Source organism: Amia ocellicauda, chromosome 9 (assembly GCF_036373705.1).
Source record: "Amia ocellicauda isolate fAmiCal2 chromosome 9, fAmiCal2.hap1, whole genome shotgun sequence".
Classification (NCBI taxonomy): Eukaryota; Metazoa; Chordata; class Actinopteri; order Amiiformes; family Amiidae; genus Amia; species Amia ocellicauda.
Genome location: NC_089858.1, coordinates 9,431,633 through 9,446,130, shown reverse-complemented (window position 1 = coordinate 9,446,130; position 14,498 = coordinate 9,431,633). Strand labels below are relative to the sequence as shown.

The window sequence follows — 14,498 nt, the reverse complement described above, 5'->3', positions numbered from 1 at the left end:
CGTTGTTGATCCAGTTGATCCGACACTGTCACTGTCTTACTCCTTATAAAAATCCCAAACAATGCTCCACGGTTCGTCTGGTGCTGACTGAGACAAAACAGCAGGGTAGTTTGCCCACTCCTATGTGAGTGTGTCTTTCTTTCATTTCTAATATAAAACTATATGCAGAAGCTCGCTTCTGCATTTTCTTTGATGAAGGATGGAACGACAAGTATATAAGCAAAGTATATAAATTGTGGGGGGCAGGGGGGCAGTGCAGAGGGTTTACATGCTGTAGTGAATCTAGCATATTGTCACATAACAACAAAGGGGTGGCAGACAAGGGATTAACATAGGTTTCTGTTTTACGGCTGTGTTGCTGCTTTACTTCTCACAGATATAATCTGAAGGACATAAGGACTGTAATGTAAAATGAAAACCCCTAGCTGTAATCAGATGAGTGTTCTTGGATCTAGTGGAACGGTCACAGGCAGCACAAAGGTGAGTGACTGACTGTGTCTGGCACGTTGCACTGCTACATTCCCGCTAATTAGCAGAGCTGGGTCAGTTACCTACAGTACCGCTGAAGAAGCAAAGAAAGCTCTGTGTAGGACCTGGGTATTCAGTTAATCCGTCATGCAAAACAGGGTTTATATCAAAGTAATTGATAATGACATACTTGCTGACTCATGTTTTTTTTTTTTTTAATATATATGTATTTGCAATCTACTCAGCAAGGTTAAAATTTCTGCTTGATGATATGCCTTAAAAAGTAAAGACGTGAAGTAAAAGCATCACACAGGACGAAAAAGGACAATCTCAGTCTCAACTGCCTTGTTGTTTTTATGGAGAATAAATCTGAATAAAGCTTGTGTATTTTCTTTATTTAAAAAAATGTATTTAGATTTTTTGTGTTCGTTTTCTGCTCCCCTGTACAGAATCTTGGTTGCGCTCAGCGGCCATTAACAATACAGATTTGACGTGCTTGTCGGCCCTGGGTTAAAATTGGATGAACACTTTAAACCCTGGTACTCTTAATGTGTGCTGAGGAATCATATTAAATCCTTCCTTCTAGGAAGGATTGTCTGTAAGGATAGCCCCTGTAGATGAGAGAGCTTTTGTTAATGCATCATTTAAAGGTGATCTGTTAAGCCAGTCAAGTGTTTTAAAAAACTGAGGTTTGTATACAGTAGACAGGGAGAACAAAATAAATATCTAATTTGTGAGCTCTGTTATTTGATGAAATAAGCCCTGTCTTTACTAGCGGATATCCATTTAACAGCAGGCTTATTGAAAATGTCCTTGTTGTGGACAAAGCTTTCCTACCTCTGGGTCTGGGTATTAATCCAGACTAGGTGTTGAAAGTTTTGTGATCTTGCAAACAAAGTATAGATTATTAAATAAGTATATTTGTGAAATTGTTTACTAATAGGCATGCATTTTCCTGATATTTTACAGACAATATTGAGCCATGCAGGATGATATTAAATATAGCTAGATTTTTTGTGTGTGATTGGCTACAGCATATAATTAATTTAAATGATTAAGCTTTTTTAGTTTGTTTCCATGTTTTTAAAGAATGTTTTTTAATAGTCAACAGTTCTTTGGTTTCCATAAATAGAGTGACAAAATTGCAGAATTGCTGCTGATTATAATTGCTAAGTGATGTTTGAAGGGAGGGCACTAAAATGCTATTACATACACTTTCTAACAAGCTGTAATGTGTGGGTATCAACATACACAGACATAATGGATTATGAAGTAATTTTGTTGTTAGGGATAATTCTTGCAATTTATAGAAAGTAAAATAACTTTTAAGTAACGATTCTGTCTAAAATAGAAATATAAAACAGAACTATAAAAGAACATTTTCTACAGCTGTCTGGATTCTCATTAACAATTTTCACACTGGAGAAAAAATAAATTATTGCTTTAGCTGAAGCCGTCTCTCTCCCTCTCTCACTCGATAATGGAAATCCGGGTTTGCTAATGCTGCTTCTGGCACATCACAGCGGCAGATTGGGGAAAAAATGACACTGTGGCACCTTCATTCCCACACCTCAGTAAGATGAAAGTGTAAAAAAAAAAAAAAAAGTTCTCCTATTGAAGATGCAAGAACCTGGAATCCATTACCTGTAAGTGACAATTCCTAACAGTGTAGTAATGCCATGTCTACAGATTATATGAGGTTGCACCATGGGAGCACATTGGAAAAAGAGATTATGCTGAAAGAGAACAGTCTGCAGTCATGGTGCCAGTAAGAAATGCTTCTGGAATCACAAACTGGAAACACTTTGTACTGACTGGAATGGAATAAAGAACAAAAAGATCCCAGGGGTTTGCTTATATCGTCCGAAGGCTCTAGGCAGGAAGACAGTGAAAGGACAAACCTCTTAGTCAGATTTTGTTGCATTTCTAAGCCATTCCAAGACTCTGATGAAAGTCTGTTTTGACTTGCATATATCATCTCCTATTGTACTGTGAATAATACAGTAAATACTGTGAAGCACATTTTCTTTGTGTTCGGTGCAAGAATTAACATTCTCTGCAGCTGGTGAGAGTGTGTGTCCCAAATGACAGTGATTTTGATGCCAGTTTTGGCACTTGATACCCATAGTTTGGAGCTACTGAAATTAAGAATATAATTTTGGGCTAAACATTACGGAATCTTCTCCATGTTTATATATAATTCAACGAAGCATAACTGAAATGCTTGCCCTTGCCTGTCTGGTAGCATTTCTGTTTAATTAGCCTAATCAGTCGTCATGTGCCACATTGCCACTCAGTAAAACCTCTATTACCTTTGAAATCCTTGCAAATAATTATACTAAAGAATAAGTGCAAGTATTAATGTATACAATGTCTCTTCCAAACAAGGAATCCCTAAGCTCTATACAAATAGGCCAAAGCACTGAACCTCTCCACAGTGCAGCTACTAATAAAGGCATGCTAGTGTTTTGAGTTGATCTTACATACTTATTATACTTCCACTTTGTTGGCAGGAACTTTGTGAAACTAATAAAATGGCTATAAATGAGTGCTCTGGTACAACAGCAAAAGTCACAGTGGGGAGCTCGAGAAATAATTGCTGGGATGCACCAGTGTTTACTATATTCTCACAATCTGTCAGATTCTGGAACTAAAAGGTTCTAACAAGTATCGTATGGTCGTTTGATGTTTCGTTTTTCTGAATGCCAACAGTCCTAAGTATTTTAAAAGCAGATACAGTACTGTTTTTGAGGCAGGAAAATAAATATATTTAGGTTTTTCCTGCCAAAGAAAAAAGCTAGGAGTTATTCCTCTCTTTGATCTAAACCTCAAATGAGCAGAAAGCCACCAGTTTAAGCCTTTACCCAGCTGCGGACACATTGCCTCCTGAATAATCTCAGCGAAAAGGTCCTTTTCAGAGAAGACCAACTCCCACGAGATTGATGGAGCTTACTTTTGAGTCCTGTAACAAATGCCTCACAGTGACTTCCATAAAATGTAATTGCATTTCTGTGTAAATTCACCCTCCTGCTTAGTACCTTTAAAATATGCTTTTGTTTAGAAATCAAAACCCCTTTTCTTCCAAAATGAAAATATTATTTATTGTATTTGCTGTGTGTATATATGACTATACTGCTGTGTATTCTTTGGGGGAGATAGATAACCCTGTCACAAAGTATCAGAAGCACGTCACAAAGTCCTTCTCCTGGCTTGTTGGACACCGCCAGTCCTTTTGTATAATCAGGGAGACAGCTTGTCCAGGGAATCAGGTTTGCCAGCTTGATAGCCTGCCATGCCTTAACATCTTCCTTGGTTTTCACCTTACGAGGGCCGTACTGAAATCGTGCACTGGATTGTCTCTTTCTCTCTTTCCTTCTTACTGAGATTTATGGATCACTGTTGTCTAAACCCTCACTGTTAGCTGAGCGCCTGCTGTGAAGCTCCAGTACAGCAGCAGCGTTTTTTCACCCTTTTTGAGAAACATTCACCTGTATGCAGGTTTATATGCTCACAAAAAATAAACAAACCACAAATGAACTGAAATTCCAATCTGTAAATGCACGGTTTGAAATGAGAATGCAGTTTCATTGTTCTTACACAATGAAGCATTTAGGTTAAGGGTGCTTTTTATCTCAAGGCATTTATAGCAATCTTTTCAATTTGGTTGATTACTGTTGCTGTGGATCAGTCAGTAGGAGAAAATTGCACACCTCACTCCAGTGTGCTGTGTAATTACATAAAGAAGTGAAGGCTGCAGCGAGGGCTTGTTGTTATTACTGCCTCTAGGAATGAATGGCCTTCCTCAGTCTTAGCTACAGTACCTGCCATTGGACGATGATGAGTTATATGTGCCACCCCTAGACACCTGTTGTAATGTCTTTCTTTTAAATCACTTTGCCCTGTGCTGAAAAATGCATTTTACTCGGTAAACTTGTTTCCAGCTTTCCTATTTGTGCTTTGGTGGACAGCCTGTGAGCAGGTTGTTTTTGAAGTTGTAAAGCGCTGCTCAGCTGTTCTTCGCTCTAATGTCCATATCAGTGTCAGTGTCAGTGTACTGTAGTTCCAGCTATTTGCGCTATTTATAGAGCAGGCAGTGACAGAGTACAGATGTTGTCAACAACCTGAGAGGCAATGCTGGTAGGAGATTTACGGATGAGTATTTCAGGATTGTGTTGTAGGACTTACGCCAAGTGGATCATGGTATTTTAACACCAGAGTCAGGTTCAGGTGAACATAATATACCAGGGCTTGGTAATTTGCAACCATTTTGTGCTTAGTTAAGTAGCATGTAATGTATGTCATACAGATAAATGTAAATATACGTATCACAGAAGGAAATCTTTATTTTCGTACTTGTATGATCTTACATGTAAGATTACGGAGTGGCCACACTATCAATACTGACTCCCCCTCATCTCTTTTAGTTATGGAATGAGATGTGCCTCAAGTCCTCCTGCCTACATTAGGATTATTTCATTTCCAGCTTCAGCAGTTAAGGTCTGCCTTGTGAACATGACCTTAGTCTCACTAAAACATTGCTGGTAATGTAACAGTTAAATAAAAATAAATCAAGGAGAAATGCAGCTGTTGTCATGGTGAATGCTCAACCAAATTGTTCTGTTTATTGAGATGATGCAATTTATTCCTCTTGTAAGAATTGTGACATTGTTTTTCCCATTGACTCATTGTATAATCCAATCCATGAAATGTGCAGGACTAAATATGTTTTTGACAGCTCCTTGAAGTCTGCAATTTTATATATTTTTCTCCCATGACATACTGAAATAAGGTTAGCTCCCACTTTAACAAAATTTAGTCAACCTGAATGAGTTCGTACAGGTATTACAAATTAACTGATACAATAGATGCTTAGTAAATGTTTTTGAATTATTCTGATCTTGTGTCCTTGTGAAGAAGAACTGATGATTCAACTTCCATGAATAAGGTACACAATAAAGAAAATGAGTCAGCATTTTATAATGTGTGCTTCATAGCTTTAAATGGTTGTTCTCCAAGGTATATGAGTATAATTGTTGTATGAACTGAACTATCAGAAGTCTTAATGTAAACTGTCGAATTCAATAATCAACGGGAGATGTTGTTCCCTGTGTTTAAGCTCTGTGTGTGTGCAATTATGAAAGCCTTGCTGTGAAATAAAGCTATTGGCTCCGGCTACTGCCAATTGAAATTATAGGCCATGGACTTCCCATAGAATTAAAGGCCAGCTTTATTTTGGTGCAGATTCAGCCATTCCCCAACTTCTGAAGATGTATTCAGCAGTTCTGTATACCCATATTTTACAACTGATTTGTAATACATTTGTATTCACTTAATTATGAATGGATAATTTATTCATAATAGTTACTGTTTTGTTACCTGAAGTGTTTTAGTAATAAACAGTTTATAACATGCTTATAACACAGGTTCTGAAATGGTCTTCAGCTCACACAAAGGGTTTCTGCTGTGACATAGATACATGCAATCATTTCAAAACTTTATTTTAAACTGAATAGAGAGGACTTACTCTTTAAAAAATGTCCCTTGTTTATTTATCTGGCCAAGCTGGCAAATGGGAGTTTGCTTTGTACAATATGTGTGCCTGCCAGGAAAAGGCCAGGCTTGGCTGTCTTCAGGCCCAAGGAAGGAGTGACACTGAAAGTGTCAGTGAACTGCTCCTGTCTCTTAAACGTAATCTGATTCTCTGGCCCTGTTAATGAAAACAAGATGAGTACTAACGAGTCAATGTTACTCTTTGCCCCGCAACTAAAATATCAATGCGTTGTGTCTGTCACTCTGCTTCTGTGTAGGAGTGCAGGATAGAATATGAATGGGAAATATTTACAAATTACGTCAATGGTTTGACCTGTTAGAACTGCTCACAAGAGATTAAAATAGTAAACAGGTGAGCACAAAACACAATTCATGGGGAAGCTGTCTGTTGTGCAAAGAGTCGAGTACATGATATGTGGGCCAAATGGCAATGCTTTTACAAATCATACATTCACAAGACATAGTAGACCTTTGATACTGCTTAAAAAAGAATAAGTGCTCACATGATCTCTTGGTTTCCACTGCCATGAAGATAAAAATAGTATGAGGTCGCTGTCGGCTACTTGTTTTGCCCACCATGCTGAAGTGATGCTCTCCAAGCCGTGTATTGTATCATTATGTTTTCTCAAAAAAGGGTTCCAAAATGAATGACACAGAGGGGCAGGAGAAACATGGCTCTGATGAATGAAAGCTTCTTGACTTGGGGATTAGGTTGAAGCACAGCGTATATGATTGTGTGCTGTTCGGTGGACAAGTGTTGCATTTAAGCACAACATTTTAGAATATATATTATACAATTAAATGTATGCTTTATAGTCTCCATATCTGCACCTCCACACATGAGATGTCAGAAACACTACGCATGGCCCAAGTTTACTTTGTTTTCTCCATTTTGCAAAAAGCAAGACTTCTAGTTGTAGGTCACAATAAAGTGGGTTTCTTGCTGTCTTTTGGCGGTGTAGGTTTGATGTGCTGCATTCTGTGCTCTGAGGTTTGCTGTGTCTGCCGACTCGCTTCTGCATCTTCCTAGCAAGAAAGCAACAGAAGTCAGTGTTAGGGCTCTACCTTTTTCATTATTTTTCAAAACAGATCTTTTGGCAAGTAAAATGCTTGCCAAATGAATGAATCCAATACCTTTGCGGGAACGACCTTGTCTCAGCCCATAAACCCTGTCCATCTACCCTGTCAGAAGATATTCGAGTTGCAATTAATAAGTATTAAGGAGATTGAACTGATGTAACCTGTTAAGCACAGTGTGATTACTGTCTTGTGTGTTAGAGTTTGTTTGTTTCTTCGATCATTCATTTAATCCTATTTTATATATATTTTTTTTAGCATTTTCACGATGGACGGAAGGCTCAGCAGCATATTGAAAATTCCTGGAAACAGCTTGAATCGGTAAGTGTCTGATTAACAAGCGCTTTCTTGAGGACAAGAGCCGGAGAGTTGGAATGAAATTGTAGTGGAATACTAATGAAACTGGCAGCAGGATTTGGGGATTGATGGGCTTTAGATGTCTGTCTCTATAATGGCTTGAAATAAACACAGTAAGGCTAATAGGATTAAATTCCAAAGTCCTAACTTGAAATATGGGTATTTTACTAAGTGCACTAGTTGATTGTATTGTGCCTAATACACCATGTATATCTTGTATAATATATATATATATATATTTTTTTTTCAGTTCAGTATAAACAGAACATTTTGTCTAAATCAAAAACCCAAGTATTATCTTGGACCCACAGGCACCTTTGAATGAATGCAAAACAGGACAGATGAACCTGAATGAGGCTGTAAACTCTGCCAGTCACCTTTAAGTGTGAAGAAGACATAAAATAAAATCAAACCCAAATTAAGAAAAATGTCACCCATGTGATGAAGGATCGATGTTTTGCTTTGTTTCCTGTCCATGGGATTGCCTCTGTGTCTGCTGTTCAGACTCTTTTTTCTAATGTCGGAGGAGTGATGGCTTTTTAATCCAGTCATGCTGACGTCAGAGGGCAGGACTAGGATAAGTTACCCTGTGTGGCCCTGGCACCGTTTCAGAGCTCTGACAGTCTGAGTTATACTGAGTGCGCCGGCTTGGTTTGAAAATCATAGAGAGAAAGCACACTTTAGCCTTTTACTCTCAACCCACAAGCCCTCGCTGGATAAATACAGACGAAGGCAATGCTGGGCTTTGGCTGTCTTCGGTGTTCCACATTGTTTTTCAGCCTTTGAAGCCCTTGACGATCCTGTTCAGTATCACAGCCTCCCCTACAGAGCCTAACAGTGATAAACAAGAAGACTATTCCTTCTATGTCTTCTCCAGGCGATAGCTCTGTGTGTGAGGGAGGAGGGAGTGTAGAGATCAGATGCTTACATGTGTGGGAGCTCCCGTCTCTGAGCATTTAAACTATTCAGCATGTACTCAAACTTATTGTTCAACATTCCCCTCATGGATAAAGTAAATGGTGGCATTTTTTCAACTGGACACAAGACATTTTTTAATGAGCCCATGCCGTGTGGAAGCAATATGGGAAGGTACAGAGCATTCAAAGCACACGCACAACAAACACTGCGGGCTCCTGTGGGACAGGACTGTTTAATTACAATAGCAATTAAATGGAGATGAGAGGAACTACAATAAGTATAGAATTCTAGGCCTCATTTAAATCAGATGCAACTGTTATTTATGTCTCTTTTCTTTTAACAATATTTTGTTTCATCCCCCCAACTTTCAATCTTGTTTTCCTCTCTGAGCTCCCCTGACATCTTTGACCAAGTTCCCAGTCGTCTGAGCTCTCCCTATAAATAGTGACAGCACTTAGACTCCAGGAAAAGAATGACGTCACTTCATGTGTCATGCCTGAAGTGTCCCCACACTGGCATATGTGTGTAATTTCCAGTGCCAGTTACTATCCCTCAGGATACTATTTTAATTACTGAACAGTTTCCTGCTGGGAATGCTCCCATAATAAATTACATTTAAGCCTATTATTCTCCTTAGTAACTGTCCACCTCGAGGCATTGAAAGCTCCAAAACAATTTGAAGTCATCGGCCCATGCAGGTTTATAGAAATTGCCACTTAATGCTTAGGTTTGCATTAGAGTTGTTTTGCAGTTGCCAATGAGGATGATACCGATGTCAAACACTTAAAATATCAGCATAATGCCAGTAGTTCTGTACTCCTCCTCCGAGCTATATGTTTTTACGCTGTAAAACAATATAATATACAATATCACCTGTGTTTTTACAGTTAAATAAGTATCACTTTTAAGTGTGAACCCTTTCTGTTTGTCTTTTCGTCTGTGCTCTTCAGAGTAAAAGAAGGTTTGAGCGGGACTGTAAAGAGGCAGACAGGGCGCAGCAGTACTTTGAGAAAATGGATGCTGACATTAACGTGACGAAGGCCGACGTAGAGAAGGTGAGTCACCGACAGAGAACACCTCCTTAACAACCCTGATGAATCTCTTTGTTTTATTTCTTTAAAAAAAATGTGTGTGCAATGTACATCTTGAATATTTCAGGATGTGTACAATTCTGCTTTTCCCTCTGTCTCCAAATTGCCTCGAAATGTTTGCAGTTCCAGTCAGTTAAATCAGCAACAAAGCATTGGGATAAAACAATGAACCCCAGAAGATCAAGGAGCTCCAGATTTCTATGTATGAAAACAGCCATGTGTTTAAGAGTAAAACATCTAATTTTCCTCATAATACAATATTTAAAGTGCTTTTACATTGCTTAGACAGTAGATTCATCAAGTCGTGACAGGGCAGAAGGACTTTTTTGAATAAATGACACAGCCTTTTCTGACTGGCATGCTGATGTATAAAACCCAATAATTATATACTATTTTGTGAGCAGAGAAGGATAAAGACAGTCTTTTCCTGTGGCACAGTACAGTTATTGTCACATGCAACAATCTTACAGCAGCCTCCTATTGCTTGTCTCCAGCTCCACAATAATCGCTGTGAGACAGTGACTGTGGCCTGCAAATCTGTATGCTCTACCAACTGTGGGTTTCAAAAATGCTGGTGTTTTTGCTCTTAAACACTACATCCTTTTAATGGCAGTGATCAATATAAGTAGGGTTGTACAATAGCAGGGTTCAGATCTTTTTCAAACCAGTTTATTCTGGCCTGGGTCAGCTGGTCACTGTTATGCTGTGGGAAGTTGTATTATAATTATCTTCAGGTCCAAGCATGATCTTAAAGGCTTTCCAGGACCCTTGAACATAATTTAAAATGGCTTAATTTTCACTGGCTGTTCCAGTGGTAGAATGAACTGTGTGGACAATCTGAAAAAATGTACTGGTAGATGGTTTCGAATCAAAACATCGATCAGTTAACCCACCTCCATTTCTAACACCACAACTAATAATAAAAAAGTAATATTCCCTGAAATTAATAGCACTTAGTTGCCATTTTTTAAACTAATCTATGGCATTGGCTAAATAATTAATGATTATTTTCCAAACAAATGACTAGCTGAGTTGATTTTGATATACAGTGGGAAAGGAAAGAGTGTGAAAAGAAAGAGGGTACAGGTGTGTGTTCTAAGATTGTGGAATAAATGTACCTTTTTGTGAAATGTGGATGTAAATGTGGAGTAAATTTCAATTATTTTTTCAAGTAATTTCACTGATAGACAACTGACACAAGTGTATCTGTTGGCCAGCTAGCCACAGCTAAAAACCACACAAACTGCAGGAAGTCTGCCCTTAAGATGATGTCAGGAAAATGCACCCGAAGCTTAAGCAAATTTCATTCCTAGTATTTTGGCTTTAATGCTTCACCTAAATCTTCATATGGAGTGGCAGTTGCGTAGCACAGCCTGTTTTTTGTTTTTTGAGGCAAGGGTACTTTCAGAGATGTGCAAGCGAGTTACTTCAGTGCTTTCCACACTGCTTCCATTGATGTGGCACAGACACCTCAGAAATGACTGCAGGGTATCTTTAGTTCTATCTGTGAGTGGCACTTTCATTTCTAGGTACATGGCTAGTTATCATGACTAATTGCTGCCTCTTTTGACGTGACTGTAATGAATATTCAGGCTTGCACAAAGGCCTTTTCTCCCCAGTTGAAAAACCCACCCCAAGAGCTGTTGTAGAGAGCTGTGGTACAGAAGTGTAGTACCCCGCTTCTCTTTCACACAAAGCACATTTTAATACAACATTTGAATGCGTATCAGTTACACATGTGCGACAAGTGACAGAAATACACCCAAGCCTCAATAGGCAAATCCTTCCCAGACACGCAACTCAGATGTCATGCAAATCAACAGCCTGTGTGCCTCTGTGCCCTTGGTGCTGAAGGATTAAAATAGCAATCGTTTGGAGGAGAAAGAACTGTGTGCTGGGCAGGTCAAGAAAAGACAGATAGGCACAGAGATTCTTGTGGGATTGTAGGTTCATCTGGAGTTTAGTCTCCTCTCCTGACTGAAGGCACCTTTCTGAGGTTCGATATGAATAGCTTACTTAACTTGATATGGCTGTTGTATGTGCTCTGCCATTACAGAGCACCACTAACTGTGTCTCTGGTGTGGTAGCACACTCCGCCTACACTGTACTGATTTGTTGGTACCATTTAAATATAATATTAAATACTTATATGTCACTTGTTATTATGAAATGTTTTCATTGTCAGTACAGAGTGAAGACGTATTAGTACAGAAAGAGATAGTTTGCACTATTGCTTTCACAAAATGATGTATTCTATGTTTCTATATATACATATATATCATTGGTGTGTGGTCAGGACAATGCAAGCTGTGCACTTGCAAATGAAACTATGGTGGTAATACTGTACCATTAAGCAAACTATTTTTATACTATATTAAAAAAATAAGAAGTTTTACACTGTAAGACCTCAGTGGAGCTTGTGTGTTTGTCATCGTGCACTAGCTCCACATTTCCAGTCTGTCTCTTTGAACATTGTCCTGTTGGCTGCAGCCTCCTGTGTGGTAAAGTTCAGGAGATGTTGCACTAGGTCTGCATCACAGTCTATCACTGTGAACAACATCCAGTGTGGCAGTCACTTCCCCGTTCATTTCCCAGCCACTGTCATTGTTTTGGCTTGGGCCCGCCTTTGTTGGTAAGTCCTGTGTGTGTATAATGTAGAGACCCGCCTTTAACAGTTGGGTTATCACAGCGAATTGAATTTGCAATAACATTTAGGGATCACTCAGGCCAGGGGTTGATAAACACATGGCTGACTGTACTCATCCTTCCAGCCCCATGAATAATAGTCTTTCTATACTCACACCCCACCCCCCCAAACTCCCCTGCTCAACCAGCCAGGAGCCATGTGACCCGCGAGACAGTCAGACCCCACTGGACTGCTGAATAGAATGCCTGTTCAGCTAATATGAAAAGTGATGTCTGCTTTTGCATCTCACAGACCCTCGTGTTGATGTATAGGCTTTCAAGAGATCATAACTCCCGGCGCGCAGCCCAGTCTCTGCACTGGTATTGTTCTTAAGAGATTCTCTACTTTTAAAATGCAGAGCACTAAAATGAGGCTGCCACTCAGACACTAAAGCCTTTCACATTGAGACATGTTTGCTGTAATTACAGTACTTAATCTGTTCCCTGCCTCTGGGGTGCCTTTGGTTATTGTAGATTTTGCGCTGGCTTGTTTCAGACACAGCAACGTTCTTCAGGTAAACGTACAAGATCTGATTATGACAATGACTGGTGAAAAGTCAACATGGGGCTAAGCTATTTCAGGGAACTTCAAACACACGGTCAATCGTGCAGATCGGTGCTTGGTTTAGTTGGTCATCAGTGTGTTCAACCAAGTATTCATGAGTGCTGACAATCTGAACATGTGCCTACCAGATTGGTGCCACTGCTGTCACGTGGTTTTAACGAATGCTAATCATCCAATGCAATGAGCATTTGTTTCTCTTTGAAAGGTCAGAAGTGCAATGTGAGAAATTGGGGATGACAGCGGGGGAAAAAAGTGATCCTCGACATAAATGAGTAATCCCTACTCACAACAAAGAACAGATAGCCCAGTTTTGAGCATGTCCAGAGGATGTTAGCTATTTATAAAGTATCCTATAAGAACAGAGGCGGTTCCTCACAGATGTGTCTCTCTGTAGCTGCGTGTGAGTTCTTGTCCCTGTATAAGAGCCACACAAACCTGGCAATTTGTCAAAGCCTTTATTTATTTTTTCTTTCTCCAGTGCATTTTTTTCTGATGGAACAAGCACTTTTTTTATGTCACCCATTGCGATTGCTATTTTTGGGTGTGTGTCCAATTATAGTCTTCTTTGTTTTATAGCTTGGCCTCTGGAGTAAATGGTGCTCCAGATAGTGAAAAAATAGTGGCAAAAACCTAAATCATGTAAAAAAACAAAAAACTAAATTAAAACATAGCATTTTATACTCCGAACCAAAATGAAGAACACTTCATTCCATTACATTAGTATAATGTCCTATTTATCACATGGTAGTGCTGTTAGTTGCAGTTTTAGTTTTATGTTCAGCAGTCAATCCTATGAAGTCTATATACGCAGAAGGATTTTATCTCTGACATGTTCTTTATTAAAGTATCCTATTCTTTTGTATCCAGTTGAATCAGATTACAGTTTTGCAGGGCACTTGCTTCTCTTTTGTTCAGGATCTGGCAGAAGCCACCCTTTGTATATACAGATCTCTGTTGCTAAAGTATTAGGTGATATGAGACATAAAAAATAATATATAATAATAATCAAACATGTTTTCCTCTGCTTAAGGTTAACTGGAAAATGTGAGTGCTTTATTCCTTAAGTCACATGACACTTGCAGATGTCACAGGCACTAGACTTCGATAGGCCCTCATTTCTGTGAGTGCTTTCTCTCTCACTCTCCAGCTGCTGAAAAGACATCTGAAGTGTAAATGTTTATTCCAGAAACTCAGCACAAGGCAGGGTGAGGTTCTGCACAGAGAGGCCTTTGGCAAAGATGGGTCCCGGTTTCGCCTAAGCAGGTGTTGTTCCACTGCAGCTGAATTTTACTGAAAAGAGGTTTTGGAACAATCATCATTCTGTCTGTCTCATTGTAATTTCCAATAAATCTCTAACCTCATTTTAAAAGAACATTGGTCACTTCTCTAAGCAATCTTTAGCCAGAACTCAAATAAAACCATGAATAGGCCAAATTAGCAAAACTACCTTTCAATGACCCAAAACTAAATACAAATGTCTTATTGTCCCTGCATGCACTAACGGTGATTTCTAATATGAGTACATTTTGAATTTCTCAATGTGTGTTTGAGTGTCTTTATATTTGTGTGTCAGATGAGACATTTATTTTACTTACGTAAATGAGATGTGAGTCATTTTGCCATGACATGCTAATGTTTTAGATCTCTTACTGGTAAGACATTTGTCAGATTACTCTGGAAACTAGAAGAATGTGCTCCGATGACTTACACGTTCTTTTAAGATGCTTGTTCTGTGATTAAGCAGTTTTCTCTCCTTGAGTTTCCTGAAGAAAAAAAATAATTGTATC

General features: G+C 38.9%; 1 protein-coding gene across 14 annotated transcripts in view; it reads left to right on the top strand.

Moving 5' to 3' along the window:
- fnbp1b (formin binding protein 1b) overlaps nucleotides 1-14,498 on the top strand; it is a 90,274-nt gene that overhangs the window by 40,694 nt on the left and 35,082 nt on the right. For all 14 annotated transcript variants that reach the window (XM_066713007.1, XM_066713008.1, XM_066713009.1 and 11 more), the window contains exons 5-6: nucleotides 7,354-7,416; nucleotides 9,321-9,425. In XM_066713007.1, the coding sequence (XP_066569104.1) occupies nucleotides 7,354-7,416; nucleotides 9,321-9,425 (168 nt within the window). The remainder of the gene's footprint in view (nucleotides 1-7,353; nucleotides 7,417-9,320; nucleotides 9,426-14,498) is intronic.